The sequence below is a fragment of the Trypanosoma brucei genome, chromosome 11 (genome assembly GCF_000210295.1).
Source record: "Trypanosoma brucei gambiense DAL972 chromosome 11, complete sequence".
In the NCBI taxonomy this organism is placed as follows: domain Eukaryota; phylum Euglenozoa; class Kinetoplastea; order Trypanosomatida; family Trypanosomatidae; genus Trypanosoma; species Trypanosoma brucei.
Genome location: NC_026744.1, coordinates 453115 through 469671, shown reverse-complemented (window position 1 = coordinate 469671; position 16557 = coordinate 453115). Strand labels below are relative to the sequence as shown.

Genomic DNA, 16557 nt, shown 5'->3' with positions numbered 1-16557 from the left:
GGGGAAAGTGAATAAAGAAAGGGAAGAGCAATTGTGATAATTGAAAGGAACCGCTGTACCTCTTTCCTCAACCCTCTACTTGATGAAGCGCGGGCGGTCGGCCACCTCGAGGTCCCTGAGGCACAACGAGGCTAAGAAGGATTTTAAGTTAGAAGATGACTCCGAACGCAAAGACACTGAGGAATCTTTCGTGGAGGAGATTCTAACAGTGGAGGAAAAACGAACAATTCTCCTCCGTTTTCCCTGCCTCGATTTCTTCCGCAATGCGCATATATGTGAAACATTATGTAACTCAGCTCAAGACGCATCTAAGGGTGGGACCTCGGGGATGGAAACCAAATTTGCCCCAGAGGCGCTTAGGTTTGACGCAGACACGCTGGAGACTCCGCATCCAATAGTGCGGTTGCGGACTCGTGAATTTGGCGAGTTGGTGTTTGAAGGCACGTGGTGTCAAGTATCCGAAATAAATGGCGGCAGGGGGTCGATGAGTAACCGCGTTGTGGTACATCTCTGCGAGAGGAGTGACGAACAGTCATCCGGTGAGGTTGACAAAGCGGTTAGTGGTGACAATGTTGGTATCAATCGTTCTAACAAGTCGCCTTTACTTAGCGGGAGTGGTTCAAATTCATTGAGTGGTAGCGGGGTGGCGAGTTTGCTGAAGCACTCATCCGTTGGAGTCACGGCAGATGATGCACGCGGCCAACGGAGGGCACAGAATGCGCTGTGGTTTTACAACAGAATAGACGTGCCCTGCGGGACGCTGGTGTTGGCGCGAGTAAAGTAGCGCAAGATGTTCTGTAATATTAGAAACTGAGTGCGCAAACCAAGCCGGTATGGACATCGACTAGGGCTTTTGTCCGTTTTACTGCTGGACATGCCTTTGCTTTTTTTTTTGTTATTATAAGTTATGACTCTTATGTGCCTGCTCTTGTTTGTGACATCTGCGAGAAGACGCTCTGGCAATCTCCTTTTAATCCGTTGCGCGTCTTTGTGTGAGCGCGTGGCATTGGTTGGGTGTTTGTTTGGTTGCCTTTTTATTATCCCAAGACAAGCACGGCGGCGGCGACTCATTGTTTCTTTAAATGTTTTTCTGTGCCTTTTCATGTGGTACGTGGGACTATCCAAGGGACATGTCATTTGTTCCGACTCTTCAGCCTGAGTGGTATTTACAATACATGATGAGCCAATGATACGAATCCGCAGGGTTGTGAATATGTGTACTCAACCTTTTGAACCTTCTTTTTTTAAAAAAAAATCAGTTGCGACTATCTTTTTTTTTTCTTTTTCAGCTCTAATTGTTGCTCATATACATATATATATATAAAGAGGAGACATTCTATTCATGCCAGCTTTTTCTTCACTCTCTAAGTGTGTCCCTGTTTTGGCAGCATTGGCCCGGCAGGCATACCGCTCCCTCCATTTCTACGATGCGGACACGATAAGCACCACCGTACTTTCCCTTGGAGAGTTGCGCATACCTCCACGCGACGTCCATGCATTTGTGTTATCATTTCTAACAGCGCTCCCGAACTTTCATCGGGGGAAACATGTTGCCCACCTTCTTAAGGGACTGTCAGGGTTAAATGTGCGTCACCCCGTTCTAACTGCACATCTTCTGAAAATCTTTCTCCGCTGTTACCGCGGTGGTGCAGTCCGTGGGCGAGGGAAGGAGATTGTTGAAGGTGAGGCCCAAGTTGTTTGTCTCCCGTCGGACCACAGGGACTCATTCTTCGCCTCCTTTGTGTCTATTCTACAGACATTGTATATGTATGGGTACTCAGTGCAGCTTATACGAGGATTATTTTTGTCCATCGAGGAATTTCTGCGAGAGGGTTGCGACCTGTCCCCTCCTTGTGGCATTAGAGGCACATATCGTCAAGACAACTGTTGCTTTAATTCCGGAAGCGGCGCTAACGCTGACGGACTGGTTGTGGATAGGTTTGGGTACATGGAAGGTGGAGGAGATCCCGTTTTTTTCGTTCTGCTACTTTTTTTAAAGTTCTTCTGTCCTGCACTTGGTGGAGCAGTCCATTTAGAACGTGTGGATGCATACCTTGAGCCGCTTGTGGATCGGCTGCATCACCACCTTGCTGTGAGTTTGCTAATTTCCCTGAATCAGCAACCGTCGCGTTGGGAATCTCTCCAGCACGGCACGGTAATGAGCAGGTGCCAGAGGCGCCTTATATATCGTTTAGTGCAATGCTTTCGCTCGTGCAGTACTCCCTTTGTGAAGTTGAGTATTGACCAAATCATCACACTACTGCGGTATGCGCATCATCTTCGCGGGGATCACACGGGCAAGCAGGGAGCTGAAGGAGAACTTTTGTATGCTATGAACCGATTGAGGACTCATTTGGAAGGGGCGTCCTTGTCTTTAAACCAAATCAGGACTGTCGCTGAGGGTGGGTTGATGTTGTGGGGTGACATGGCTGAGGGGGATTCATTTACTAAAATACACGCGGCAGCAATACGAACTAAGATTTCCTTAGTTGCCGTATTTCACATGTTGCAAAAGAGTGAAGAGGGGCGTGGAGGAAAGAGTATGCGCAATGTTGAGGCGATGAATACCAATTGGCAGAAGGCGGGATCGCTCATTTCTCTGTGTCACTACGGGTTTATGTCCATTGAAGGGCGAAGTAACGACACGGGTGAGCCTTACACGCCGTCGTTCGAAGGCCTTTGCAATCTTACGTGCAAGATATTGGGGGAGTTGTACATTGGCGATGGGGTTCCTCACATATCTTCCGTGCGGCAACTTCACAAGGTTATCGGGCCGCTCAAGGAGTTGCTTGCAGTGCGGGTGGGGACATCAACAAATTCTTCTAGAAAGGGGTGTGCGTTTATGCTTTTGGAAGCACTTGAGCGGTATGAGATCCGTGCCATAAATTTTTTTGGCATACAGGGCTGTTCTCACGATGCGGATCTTATATGCTTGTGCACTATGCTACAGGATTCGTCTCTTCAAAGGGGGACTTGCCTATCCGTAATCGACGTCGTTCTTCCCAACATTTGCCGGCGAAGAAGTTTGTCAAGCGATAGCATTGAGCCTTTAGTGCATGTACTTCGCATGCTTCTGTCCGATACAAAGAACAGGTGTAGCAGGAAGTGGTATGAATCTATTGTGGAATCAGAGAGGCTTTCCACAGCAGCCTCGTGGTTATGCGTAGCAATGGCAGCCGTGAAAAATACTGCTGGTTCTTCTGCTTACTTTATCACTATGTTTTCTCTGTTGACGGTGATCTGTCCCATTGAGCGGAGGAGTGCTCGCGGAGGGGAAGGGGTCGATATTTTTGCTGTGCGCATTCCACGTTCGTGCAGAGTGCTGTGCACGGTAAAGAGGCTGTTCCATAACTGTAGAAGCCTCGCCACGGGGGTGATTTTGAACCGTGCGGGGGTGAGAAGCAGCGGTTCTGACCACTTTTACTCGGCTCTTTTTCTTCCAGCGAAAAGTGTGGCGGAGCGGTGCGCCTTGCAAAGCCGTTTCACAGACTTGTGTCGGACGTCAATGACGCCTGCTCCCGACAGTGATGACCAGTCAGAAGAGTGCTGTGGTGAATGTGACAAAGAGCAAGAGCTGAAATATGACACTTGTGTGAATTGTGCACTGCGTTGCAATATTTTGGATTTTTTTGTCTGGTTGGGTGCATTTCGGTACGCAGTGATCCAAAGAACCCGCCTTCGTAACGGAGGCGGCGTGGAAGGCGTTGTGACAGACGTGCACGAGATCCGGCAGCCTCATGCTGAACTTCTAAATATCGTTTCAAGTCTACTGGAAGATCTCCCACGACTGAATGCTTCTCTACGACGGGCGGTTCTTGTGGGGTTTTACATGGAAGCGCAGTGTGAGGCTTTGGAAAGGAGCAACACAAAACCAAACAGTATGGGCGCTATGAAAGAAGCTGCTTGTGCGGAGCGTCAGACGTTCATGCGCCATAGTGTGTTTCTCCGCGTTGTTCCATTGTTTATAGGGGAGTTGTTTCATAACATTGCCATTCGCCCCATGGTTGGCTCTGATATTGGGCAGGTCACTCACGACGCGAAGACGGTGCCTTATGCACAAATGACGCATGCTGCTTTCCATAATGCGCATACTACCCATAATGTGGGGTACAAGGAGATAACATTTTTCCTCTCGCAGTTTTTCGATGAGTTTGGGCAGTGCAAAGAATTCAGGCATAACCTCTGTGCGTTGCACGACGTTGTTTGGGACTCTCTGACATGCATTACATCACTGTGCAGTTCTACCGGTCGCTGGATTGAAGAATTCCGCCACAGCAAAGTTTTTTCCACCAGTAACTTGTGTGGAAATAACGATTCCGTGTCCCGTCCCTGTTTGAAAGGTATGAAGGATGACATGGTTATCGCTCACCCGCGCAACACTCTCCTTTGGTCTCTCTTACTTTTAACCTGTTTCATCCGTTACCGATGCATCCCGCGGGAAAGCGATGGCGTGGGCGCGGAATGGCTTACAGCAGCTGAGGTAGTTGCATCCCGCATTGTGTTAATGGTGTCAGATTACACCCCTCCATTGCGCCGCAAGCGTCCAGCGCCGGAAACTTTTGTGGCGTTGCACCTCCGTGAGGCAATGGAGCGCAGGTTTAACTTATGTAACCCCGGTCTCGTGTCTGATACGGATAGGCGGATAACATGTGTGTTGGATGAAGTGCTGCATCGTGAGGCGGAGTGCCTAAAGATGTGGGAACCCACGTTTCCATGTATTGCAGCCCGTGTTCGGCGCTGTTGGAAGTCTACTTGAGGGGGCGTATATATATATATATATATATTTGTCAAATGGAAGCGCTAGTGGTGCATTTTTTTTTTTTAAGATGCCATAGATGGTCACTTATTCTTTTATAACATTGCTAGTGCTTCAGCTGAGTATTTGGTTGTTGTTTATTTACTTATTTTTTGCTTTTTTTTTGTGAAGTGTGGATGCCGTGTGTTTTAGGCGCACTCATTTTTTTTTTTACCTTTTAAATGTCATTGGGTGCACTCTATCCTCGTGACCTCACGCATTACTTTGTTTTATCTTTTTGGTTTTATTGAAATGTGTGGGAGGAGGGTATTTTTCTCATACAGTGTGATAGTTGAACAATGGGTCGTTTTGTGTAAAAGATTACCTTTCTTTCTATACCTTCGTTTCCTATACCTTTTTCTTAGATTCATGTTTACGTTTACTATTTTTTGATTATTTGTGGTTAGGGTTACTTTCCTTTTTGTTTTTGTTTTTGTTCACTTGGTTAACGCATTAAGTTGGCGCGGTGCTTTGAACAAACGGTGACACCCGCCTTATGGTTGTGTGTGGAGGCGCGTCTATCATTTCCTTCTCAGACTTCTTCCCTTCATCATCACAAGTGTGTAGTCGCTTTTAAATGAATAATGGAAGTGCTATGGAGGACGGCAACATGTTGTTGTTGCAGGCCCTCTTCCCATATGCTGGAAAAAAATACTTTGCTGCCGCACTCAAGTTTAACAAAGATGTGGAGGACGCTGTGCGGTTCGTGCACAGCAAAGTGGACTTGGCGCCGCATTGCGGAAAGTACCTTATACAATCCGTAGAGGACACGCAACCAGTGAGGAGGTGTAATGAGCAAGAAGAAACGTTGTCCGCGGAGGCTGCCGCCAAAATAGAAAAAATGAAGAATAAACCACTTAGCAACGTTTCGCAGCATGATGCGTATAACGAAGTTGCCATTGCCTTCCCGGTGGATACTTCTTCTTGGGATGTGAAATTCATCCCTCCATTTGTTGCGCCACACCCCGCTGCCTCGCAGCCCCTGTTGTTACCGGAGGAGGATGATGAAATGTTGCGGCGGGGCGGCCCCACCCGGACACCAACTCTCCCGTGGGCTAACATTACTGCTTTACGTGAAGCAAAACGCGAGGAAGAGGGGAGTACCATCGACTCCAAGCCTCAACAAACAACAAACACATCAGGGAATGCGCAACGGCTGAAAGCAATGCCGAAAATTGGTGTCGCAAGAATTGGTGTGCATCGTGTGGGTATTGAGCGAAACTGCGCCACCGCTTCGGAAGATGGTACCAAAGGCCTCAGGTTTGATGGTAAGGAGATACATGAGAGCTGCAACATAAGCGGTAGTTCCGTGGGCTGCATGGACCTCCTTGAGTTTACCGTGGCAAAGGAACGTGAATGTGTGAACCTAAAGAATATGATGCGACAATGGGCGGATGTCTTTAGCCGCAGCTCCGGATGCTTTGTGCTTAGAGAGATTGTTTTGAAGTGCAACAACATGGCCCCCATTCTCCCTGATTTGATTACCTCGTGTTTTAGCTTGATGGAACAGGAGCTGTGTGGCCGGGAGCTGGTGGCTGAGCCCACACATTTTGTCAGTTGCTTCCTACGCAGGGAATACGAAGTGAAACTTGGACCCATCAAGATGAAAACAGTGGAGTTGAGCCACAATTATGCTTCACTGGAGGAAGGGGGAAAATACCTGAGAATATGTTTAAATTTGCGCCGGATTGTCTTGGAGACGCTGTCGTATTCGTATCGCAATGCTAAGAACAAGTCGGCTGATTTCACGCACGGCACTGTTGACCTAAAGGTAGAGAATTGTGCCCTGAAGGTTGATCTCATTATTTTACTAGCAGGTGGTGGGTTTGTCACCATATATCGCAGGTGCGATAACTTAAAGATCGGCTCCATCGGTGCCGATTTCTCTGGTTTCATTCCGAACTTGATATTCTTCATCATCAAGCCCATCATAAGAAGAAGTCTGAGGAATCAAATAATGGCAGTGATGAATGAACGCACTTTCGGAAAGACCTGACGTCGGCGCAAGTCGCGTCAGTACTTTATGTCGTGCCATCTTCCCTTCTCCCCCTCTTTGTGCATTACTCCTGTTTAATATTTTTCGTACCGTTCCATAACTTCTGCATAGCTGGGCCACTTTAATTCTATTTGTTTTTTTTTCGCTCCGGACCTTTTTCCTTTTTTTTTTGTTTCACTGTTATTATTGTTCCTTTCCCCTCCCTCTCCACGCACACCGCAAGCTTATTTCGATCCCCCTGTCCACTTCCGTAACGTATATAAAAGTTGTTTTATATATATTTTTTCAAAATTATTTTTGACTGTTATATATGTTGTTTAGTCGACGTTTATTTGGTGTTAAGAATGGTAATAAATTGGGTATAACACTTAAAGGTGGCCGCAATTACAAAAAAAAAATTGGCATCTTCACATATTAAATCAACCCATAACTGTACGGGGGCTGGTTGGACCGCTTATGTCCAGATCATCATAACATTTTAAGTTTCGCCTTCTCACGCGTAGTTGGTATTTATTTTTTTGTTTGTTGTTATTTTTTTTTTCTTTTTGTTTTTTTGTTTTTTGTTTTACTGCCTTCCCCTTTTTCCCTTAACATCACCCGGATGAGAGGCATGTCAAAATACATTTCAGGTGACGGCAAACATTCGGGTCCTGTTGAAATGATGCGACACGACATTTAACTGTGGTTCGGTTTCGATCCCCCCTCCCCCAAAATATGGAGATGTGTGAAACCACAAATCTGCGCGGTATACTTCAGCTCATTCATGTGGACTCCAAAAGTGGGGAAAACTTTGTGAGAGTTAATAACATCATTTTGTTTTGTGAGCTCTTCCCAATCACTGTTCAATACGTTTTTTAACCATTCCTGAAATATATTTTAAAAATCTTTTTATCCTTTCCTTTTTTTTTTCTTTCCTTGGTTGTGTGTGTGTGTGTGTGTGTGTGCTCTCCTCTTTCTCCTCCTCTTCCTTCCCGTTCCCGATATCGTGGACTTTAATTAGGGGCCCACCGAGGTTACAGACATCGTCAACTTTTGCGAAACCCGTGCAGGTAAGTTAATTAAAGGTGCAAAAAAGAAAAAATAAAACAAAACGGAAGAATCAAACAATGCCGAGCAGTTGGTTATTGAACACACAAGAGGGTGATATTACTGCACCATGTCACTGCTCACCAGACGTCCCCGTGACGGATGTGCAATTGGAAACATTTCTTGTTTATAGTCGCAGCATAGATGTCGCAACACTTCACGAACGCCACCCCGATGACGATGAAGGCCGTACGTACGCCCAGCGACTCATTTGGAACCTCGGTTACAAAACACTGGAGAAGGTTACGTTTACCACATCGTCGAAGGATGAGAGTATGGAACACCTTAACGTGGATGAACAAATGCGAATTGTGGAAAGTGGTATTATTTATGTGGATGTGCGCAATGAGAAGGATGAGTGGGTACGCATTGAGGGGAAAATGGGTGACGTGATTGTTCTCCCTCCCGGAATGTATCATCGAGTTGTTTCTTCCAACTCGGGACCCGCCACTTGCCTCCGTCTTTTTAGACGCGCAGAAACCTTTCGCCCCATTCCTCGTGACACCGCTGGACTTTCCGAAGCACTTGTCAAGGAAGCGGTGGAAGCGCATGAGGAGCACATGTTTTTTATTAACAATCCGCCAGTCGAAACAGCGATGGGCCCAGCGAATGATACAGATAACATTCTGGTAAAAAATCCAAGGGACTTCGATGCTACACTTGAGAAGGTCAAAGCCGCACTGCAACCCGGTGATATCCTTGTGGTGCTTATAAAAGGTGTGTCGCATCCCAAAACCCACAAGTCGTGGTGTCCTCCGTGTGTTCTTGCAGAGCCAATGGTGCAGCGCGCAGTGAAGGCAGCGAAGGAGAAGCGCCGCGTCGTTTATGTGCAATGCAATGTTGAACGCTCCGTATATTTGGGTAACCCAAAATATCTCTACCGCACGCATCCGTTCATTAAGGTGACTGGAATTCCTCATTTTATGGTGTTCCAGCAGGGCGAGGGCGGATTAAAAGATATTTGCAGAGAGTCCACTCCCTGTGAGGGTTATGAGAAGTGGGTGGAGAAATTGTAGTTGTAATTCAGGTGATGCCTTTCCACGCTTCCTTTTTTATCTTCATCTTCATCTTTATTTTTATTTATTTTTTTTTCATGTTTTACGTCTTGTTATCTTACGCTAATAACAATTATCATCACCACATGGACAAAGACATGAAAAGAAAAAGAAAAAGTATGTCTGGAAGGGATGTGGTTTGCTCGAGTGGGGAAGGATGGAGTGGTTGTGGAGGAAATAAAAAACAAAGTGGGCAAGGTTGAGCTTTTTTTTTTTTTTTAGATGGGGGAAAGTGGACAGATGCCGTACGGACATACGCGCACAACCGTCAAAATAATAATAATAATAATTCAACACTTTCATCACTTTCGGTAATGTTGAAGAGTAAAGGTATACAAGGTATTCATTTCTGTTGAGTCAAAACCGAAAAGAAAAAAAATACCATAAAGAAGGGGAGAAATGTGTGTGCATACGTTTAGCTCGCCTAACGGTGCATTAATACAGTAAAGCAGGTGGTGATGATTGTAAATCCAGAGCTGGTGAAAATCATTAAGGTCGAATCTGCTTGCGGTGGTGCGAGCACAAATGTCGTGGTGTTACTTCATCCGTACACCCATAAAAACATAAATAAATAAATATATATATATATATATTTATATGTTCATATGTTTTTATGTCTTAATGACTCATCACATTCAGAAATGTTTCATGCAATTTGGTGGTACTGTAGGTGTGTGTGTGTGTGTGTGGAGGCATCTTCGCAAAACATGGAGCGACTTTACTACCGAGAATCCAGTAAATAAGTGATTAAGGTGAGAGATGTACATGAAATGATGTTTAATGCGGCTCAATCAGTTTTCACGTTGTCAGAGGAGCAACGTGTGAATGTGATGACCGTTTAAAGAACTTTTCGGAATGAGAATTTTATAAATTGTCGTGTTGACATTCAACTTCACCGTGTCTCCCACTAGGTGGTGCGCGCTTGTGGCGGAACCACGGAAAACATTGCCTTATCATAATCTGTGTGCCATTTCCTCCGTGAAATAACCGCCTCTTTTCGATGTTCTGCGGTTTTACTGATTGCCCGAATTTTTACTCAGATGCTGTAATTTACATTCCAGTTCCTAAAGAAATAGCACCTTTTCTTTCCCTCAGTGCACTTGTTTTCGCATGCAAGGGCCGTTGCTCCAGTGCTGTGTTTACTTTTTCTTCCCGTTTACACTACTCTACACTACCCTCAACTGCGTTTATTTATTTGTTTATTTTTGAAGGGAAGGTGCCACAGAGAAAATTGTTATGGGCACCAAAGGGCTACGAAATTATGTCGAGAAACATGGTCTCGTCAGAAGTTCGAGCAGGGGCAGGGACGGTGTCATCAAGAGGACCAACCACCTGCTTTTAGATATGAATGCCATTGTTCATTATATCGTGCCAACCAATGTTTTCACCACCAAGTCAGTGATTGAAGGAGTAGTTGAGGCTGTGCGGAAGCTCATTTCCGCATTTCCCCCCAGTGAAACCCTTGTGATTCTCTTTGACGGGGTTGCGCCTTGCGCCAAACTTCAGACACAGAAGACCCGGCGTGCATCGTATAACAAGCGACACAGTAGCGAGTGTACAAGTTCGCTCGAGTTAAGATACAATCACGACTACATTGGGCAGGAAATCTCATTTTCACGCGAAGAAATTATCGCGGGGTCTGAATTTTTACTTGCGTGCGAAGATGCGGTGAGATGTGCATTTGGGATTGGTGGTGAATTTTGTGTGCCACCGGGAGAGGGAAGGAATTACACAATTATTATGAGTGGCTGCGCTGAAGGTGGTGAAGGCGAGCTAAAAGTGGTTTGTGTCTTGCGTACCATCTGGCTGGAGCAACGGAAGTCACAAACATATACGGGAGATGATGAAATTATAGTCGTCGGAAATGATTCCGACTTGGTGCTAGTTGGTGTTGCCTGCACTCCATATACCAAATTCACCATAGTGGACCCCCGAGACTACGTTCTGACCGATGTTGGTGAACTTTTCAAACACTGGGGGTCGTCTTCACCGGGGAATCAAATACGACCCGATTTGTTACCGTCGTATCGTATTGATTTCGTCTTCCTAATGCTGCTTAGTGGAGGCGACTGGTTTGAGGGAATTGGAAAGGTGGCTCTTGTTTTCTGGCGTCGTTACAGAGAACTTCGTCTCCACTGTGGTTATTTTAAGAGATCACTCATACGTGGAGAGGGTTTCGATGTGGATATTGAGTTTCTGCGCGCCGTAATGGCAGTGAAAGACGTCAGTTCACCGGCCAAGTACATGTCTAAAATTAAACAAATGACAATGAAGGAGTCCCCACTCTCGAGGGAGGCGATAGAGGAAGGTGTGGAGCTGTTGAAAGGTGCAGTGTGGGCTCTCAGATCCATCGTGGCCGGTCAGTGCTACGATTACAAATTTCGAGCACATACGAAGAAACCGACAGCGGGGATGCTGAAGGGAGCATCGCACGTTAAGGGATTGTTAGGAAAGATCCGACCCGTGTCGGAATCCCCTCTACCGTGCTTTTCACCGTTGGAACAATGCATTGCTGTATTGGGGCTCCGTGGTCGCTTTTCTTCTCCAATTCACATGGTAATAAAAGAGGGGAGCGTTAACCAGGGTGAAAAGTTGACGAACTCTTTCTCTTCAGAGTTCCTGTTGGATGAAACGCGTCGCTTAATGTCTCAGGTGAAGGTGGATGAATTGACTGCTGCGGAGCAGGACCTGCTGCAGGTGCGACACATGAGGTTCTTGGAGAGTGAGGATGGGAAGATTACTTTCATGAGCTTTCATCCCGAGAAGCAAGCAGTTGCAGATGTGCGAGTCTGCGATGGAGGTGTAAAATGAATGGCTGATAGCATAAAGCAGTTTGTATGTTTTAAAACTACGGCGGTACGTTCTCCCTGATATTGTTTGCGTCAGTTTTGAGGTATATTGTCGGGTTCGGTAACGGCAAAGTGGTTGGAAACTGAGCTGGAGAAGAGGGACGAAGGATTGGTTCGAGGAAGGGAAGTGTCGCTACCTTATTTGTCGGTTGTTGTGGTTGTTGTTGTTTGATCTTGTGCAAGCGTGAGCTGACCGCATCGCTCCCCTCACTTTGTGGCTTCCTGTAAAAGAAGGGGGGGGTTTACATGAGCTCCCTTTTTTGCTGTGGATTTGCCTCTGCTTCACTTTTAGTAATACATTTGTTGTTTTGTAGCCTTCTTCCTATCTTTCGTTCTTCCCTCGATAGTGCCTGCACACATCGTTGCATCCCAAAATACGCAGTGCCTGAAAAAAAATTGAAGGGAAGGGAAAAGTAGTAGGGATAAAAACAAGCGAAAACGGGAGGCCATCGGACGACAAACCTTTGACAGAATAAGCTTTTTTTTTTTTCACGCGCCGGTGACTGTTTGTGCTGTGCTTAGACGCTGCGCAGCCAACTGGTGGGTAGAGGATAATCGTGGGGGAAGTGGAAAATTAAGGGGGAAACTGCTGACACTACCAGGAGGGTAGTGGGTTGTTGCGGCATCTCGTTGGTATTATCGAAAAAGAAACTTGTACTTGTGGGGAATTAAAAGAGGAGGAAAACAGGAGCCTTATTGAATTTGAGCGTTTTGTTTCATTTCCCCCTGTTGAGCATGCGCTCGTATCGTTTAGCGTCTATTAGACGACACTACACTGCGCTGGTAGCACCATGTGGTCTCCGTTTTTTCTCTCCTTCGACGACCGTTAACTTGGATTATCTTTTAAACCCAACACCTGAACACAAGATGCTGCGTGAAACGGTTCAAAGATTCGCAGCGGAGCGGGTTGAACCGCAGGCAAAACAGAGCGATATTGACTTGCATTTTAATGTTGATCTCCTACGCGAGTTGGGTGACCTTGGTGTACTCGGTGTAACCATTCCTGAGGGAGACGGTGGTGCTGGAATGGACGCCACGGCAGCGGTTGTTATCCACCACGAGCTTTCCAAAGTGGATCCAGGCTTTTGTCTCGCCTACTTGGCTCACTCGATGCTTTTTGTGAACAACTTCTATCATGCTTCCACAGCGGCACAACGGGAGCGGTGGCTCCCCAAAGTGCTTACAGGCGAGCACATAGGTGCAATGGGCATGTCGGAACCCGGTGCGGGTACAGATGTTCTTGGTATGCTGACCACGGCGACAAAAGAAAGTAATGGAAAGTATATTCTTAACGGTGGCAAGACGTGGGTGACAAATGGTACCGTTGCTGACCTTGTTCTTGTGTATGCAAAGGTTGACGGGGAAATCACCGCGTTCGTTGTAGAGAAGGGTGCATCGGGGTTTTCTGTGGGGAAGAAGATTGACAAGTGCGGCATGCGTGGGTCTCACATGTGTCAACTTTTCTTCGATAATGTGGTGCTTGGAGAGGAGAATCTGCTCGGCACTGAAGGGAAAGGGCTTGTGGCAATGATGCGTAACCTGGAGGTTGAGCGTCTCACATTGGCCGCAATGGCGGTGGGTATTGCTGATCGTTGCGTGGAACTCATGACGTGTTATGCCAATGAGCGTAAGACGTTTGGTAAACACATTTGGAATTATGGACAGATTCAGCGCTACATTGCCGAGACGTTTGCAGAAACGGAGGCGGCCAAATCACTCACATATGCTGTAAGCAGGAGTGTTGCGCCAGGAAATTGCAACCGCCTGGGGAGCGATGCGGTAAAATTGTTTGCAGCGCCTGTTGCGAAGCGGGCGGCTGACAACGCCATGCAAGTTATGGGTGGTATGGGATATGCGCGTGATATGCCGGTGGAGCGGCTGTGGCGGGATGCGAAGTTGCTTGAGATCGGCGGCGGGACACTCGAGGCACATCACAAGAACATTACGAAAGATTTGATCAACAGTCTTTAAGAATTGTTTGTTCTGACGAGGGGTGGCGAGATGGATGTTATGTAAAGCAATCAGGATGTGGTGCGTGTTATTTATTTGAGTTATTGTGCGGAGCGAAGTCCGCCGTTTGTCGCCTCATTTCGTATTTTTTCGTTTGATCATGTATTTCACGACTCTCTTGCCTTGCCTCGGAGATGGCATTTAGCTTTATGCATGGGAAAGGTCCAGTGATCCATGTGTAAGCTTGCGGTTGCAACTGCTAGGCATTTCATATACGTTATCGTTCAAGCGTCTCAATGTCTACAGAGTGGAGGAGAAATAGCGTAGAGCTCACGCCGATACGGGGAAAAGGAAAAAGTGACTGAGTGCAAGTTTGAATTGTTGCATTGATGGGTATGTCGAAAGCGCCCGACACAGCTTCATATGAAGGCAAACCACCAAGGGAATCGATGAAATAGGGAAAACAACGATTCCACAACTGCAAAGTCATGGTTACTCTCACTTTTTATGAATTGCCATTATATATATGTCATTTCGTTATTTGTTCGTATATAAGTGACTGCGCATATGCGTTGTTGCCTTGCCGCATTTTACATCGTTTTGTTTTACTTACCGTTACCAAACGTGAGGTGATTGGTCACAAAAGCTATCACTCAACCTCATTAACACGTTTACGTATCCGTGGTTTTGCTTGTTTTTAAAGGGTGGTTCGATCGGCATAAAAAAAACTCGCCTCTTTGCACTGCATAACGCGGCGATGCTTTGGTAGAAGTTAAGAAAAGAACCACCTTCCAAGAAAAAAAAGTTATGGAAGAAAAGAAAGAAAAAATTCGGCAGAAAAGATCCAACGTTTACCATTAAGTTGTTCATCCTTTGGTATATTTTTTCTAAAAAACGCACGAGAGATATATTGCAAATCCCACAACTGATCACAGAATAAAGGGACAGAACTCACATCCATCCTACCGATACGTTCTCCATTGCAAATATCCATTCTTATTTGTATAAAGATCAGTTACATAACAAAATGGAAGACAGGATGATGAGTCGAAAAAAAGAAAATGTGTAAACACCTCTGCTCCAAAAAAAAAAGTTTAGCAAGTAAGCATTAAAAAAACCAATTCCATAACAGCAAAAACTTGACACCTTTTTTTTTCACCTCAAAATTTTCTTCACGCAAGGCATTGCAGTTCAAGAAAAATAATATAGCAAATAGAAGTAACCCCCCCCCCCAAAAAAAAGAGCGCGCTTATTGAATACTAAATCAAACTCAACAGGTCTGACTGTTGTACGTATTGAATGCCTGCACACTACTCTGTTGTCTCATCTACTTGAATCTGTCCCACAGAATATCGTTATCGTTGGGTTCACATTTAACGAGGTATGCATTGAGACCCACTGCCTTCATATGTAGGCGAGTGGGAGCATCAGCATCCCGAGATAATCGGTGCTGCACATATTTATGTGTTTTTGGTGTTGTGGTGTTGAAACAATACAGCGCAGCATCCCTTGGGCCAGAGTGGCAACCATTTAATGCCGTGGGGATGTGGCCCCTGTCCTGTTGCGCGAGAGCCACTTGTAGTTTTGGTACTCAAATGGATTATCTTCCCCTCTAATGATGACAGTCAATAGTTTCCTGTCAGCCTGACGGCAGTAGAGCCATTTTGAAGACATAATTTTTAACTCAGCTCACACTGAATCGGGTATCATCCATCCTTATTATTTTGTTTTTATCCACCCTCTTCCTCATAGGTCATTCATCCCTGTTTATGTTTATGTTTATGTTCGTGTGTGTGTATATGTGTGCTACTAGTTTTCTTTTTGGCCACTGATGCTGTGATGCATAATTGTTGTTCGAGGTCCAAACAGTTTGAGCAATGCATTGATAACGGAACATCAAAAATCACCTTTCGGCTGAGCAATGGCCTGCTATGCAGCTCGTTCCCTTCCTTCCTCCATCCCTCTCCACATCCTTTTTTTTCCCCCCCACTACCTTTGCTCTACGCAGCATTATGTCATTAGAACCAAATCTTACCCTGTCTAGCTGCCTGTCAGTATACTTTCGGTGACGGTATTGGCTCGAAAGTGTAAGAGAGATCGTGCGGTTTGTTTGTGGTATCTGGGTGGGAAGGTGGATAAGAAAATGGGGGGAATGCACAACAGACGCGGCAGTGTGATGGAAACAACGATTATGTGTACGTGAAGGTCAATATGCCTTACTTTATGAGCGCGCTTATTGAATACTAAATCAAACTCAACAGGTCTGACTGTTGTACGTATTGAATGCCTGCACACTACTCTGTTGTCTCATCTACTTGAATCTGTCCCACAGAATATCGTTATCGTTGGGTTCACATTTAACGAGGTATGCATTGAGACCCACTGCCTTCATATGTAGGCGAGTGGGAGCATCAGCATCCCGAGATAATCGGTGTTGCACATATTTATGTGTTTTTGGTGTTGTGGTGTTGAAACAATACAGCGCAGCATCCCTTGGGCCAGAGTGGCAACCATTTAATGCCGTGGGGATGTGGCCCCTGTCCTGTTGCGCGAGAGCCACTTGTAGTTTTGGTACTCAAATGGATTATCTTTCCCTCTAATGATGACAGTCAATAGTTTCCTGTCAGCCTGACGGCAGTAGAGCCATTTTGAAGACATAATTTTTAACTCAGCTCACACTGAATCGGGTATCATCCATCCTTATTATTTTGTTTTTATCCACCCTCTTCCTCATAGGTCATTCATCCCTGTTTATGTTTATGTTCGTGTGTGTGTATATGTGTGCTACTAGTTTTCTTTTTGGCCACTGATGCTGTGATGCATAAT

The 16557-nt window shown here is 45.8% G+C and overlaps 6 protein-coding genes across 6 annotated transcripts; all 6 read left to right on the top strand.

Annotated features, from left to right (window-relative positions):
- Positions 1 to 82: 82 nt before the first annotated feature.
- Positions 83 to 784, top strand: TbgDal_XI1690 (hypothetical protein, conserved; the record flags this gene model as incomplete). Its single annotated transcript, XM_011781015.1, has 1 exon — positions 83 to 784. One exon carries the CDS (start codon positions 83 to 85, stop codon positions 782 to 784), a length of 702 nt encoding a protein of 233 aa, XP_011779317.1.
- Positions 785 to 1342: 558 nt separating this feature from the next.
- Positions 1343 to 4756, top strand: TbgDal_XI1680 (hypothetical protein, conserved; the record flags this gene model as incomplete). Its single annotated transcript, XM_011781014.1, has 1 exon — positions 1343 to 4756. One exon carries the CDS (start codon positions 1343 to 1345, stop codon positions 4754 to 4756), a length of 3414 nt encoding a protein of 1137 aa, XP_011779316.1.
- Positions 4757 to 5372: 616 nt separating this feature from the next.
- Positions 5373 to 6791, top strand: TbgDal_XI1670 (hypothetical protein, conserved; the record flags this gene model as incomplete). The annotated part of the gene is made up of 1 exon (XM_011781013.1): positions 5373 to 6791. One exon carries the CDS (start codon positions 5373 to 5375, stop codon positions 6789 to 6791), a length of 1419 nt encoding a protein of 472 aa, XP_011779315.1.
- A 1106-nt stretch (positions 6792 to 7897) lies between these two features.
- Positions 7898 to 8893, top strand: TbgDal_XI1660 (hypothetical protein, conserved; the record flags this gene model as incomplete). The annotated part of the gene is made up of 1 exon (XM_011781012.1): positions 7898 to 8893. One exon carries the CDS (start codon positions 7898 to 7900, stop codon positions 8891 to 8893), a length of 996 nt encoding a protein of 331 aa, XP_011779314.1.
- Positions 8894 to 10168: 1275 nt separating this feature from the next.
- Positions 10169 to 11743, top strand: TbgDal_XI1650 (hypothetical protein, conserved; the record flags this gene model as incomplete). Its single annotated transcript, XM_011781011.1, has 1 exon — positions 10169 to 11743. One exon carries the CDS (start codon positions 10169 to 10171, stop codon positions 11741 to 11743), a length of 1575 nt encoding a protein of 524 aa, XP_011779313.1.
- A 773-nt stretch (positions 11744 to 12516) lies between these two features.
- Positions 12517 to 13752, top strand: TbgDal_XI1640 (isovaleryl-coA dehydrogenase, putative; the record flags this gene model as incomplete). Its single annotated transcript, XM_011781010.1, has 1 exon — positions 12517 to 13752. The coding sequence occupies one exon, from the start codon at positions 12517 to 12519 to the stop codon at positions 13750 to 13752; it is 1236 nt and encodes a 411-aa protein (XP_011779312.1).
- Positions 13753 to 16557: the final 2805 nt, after the last annotated feature.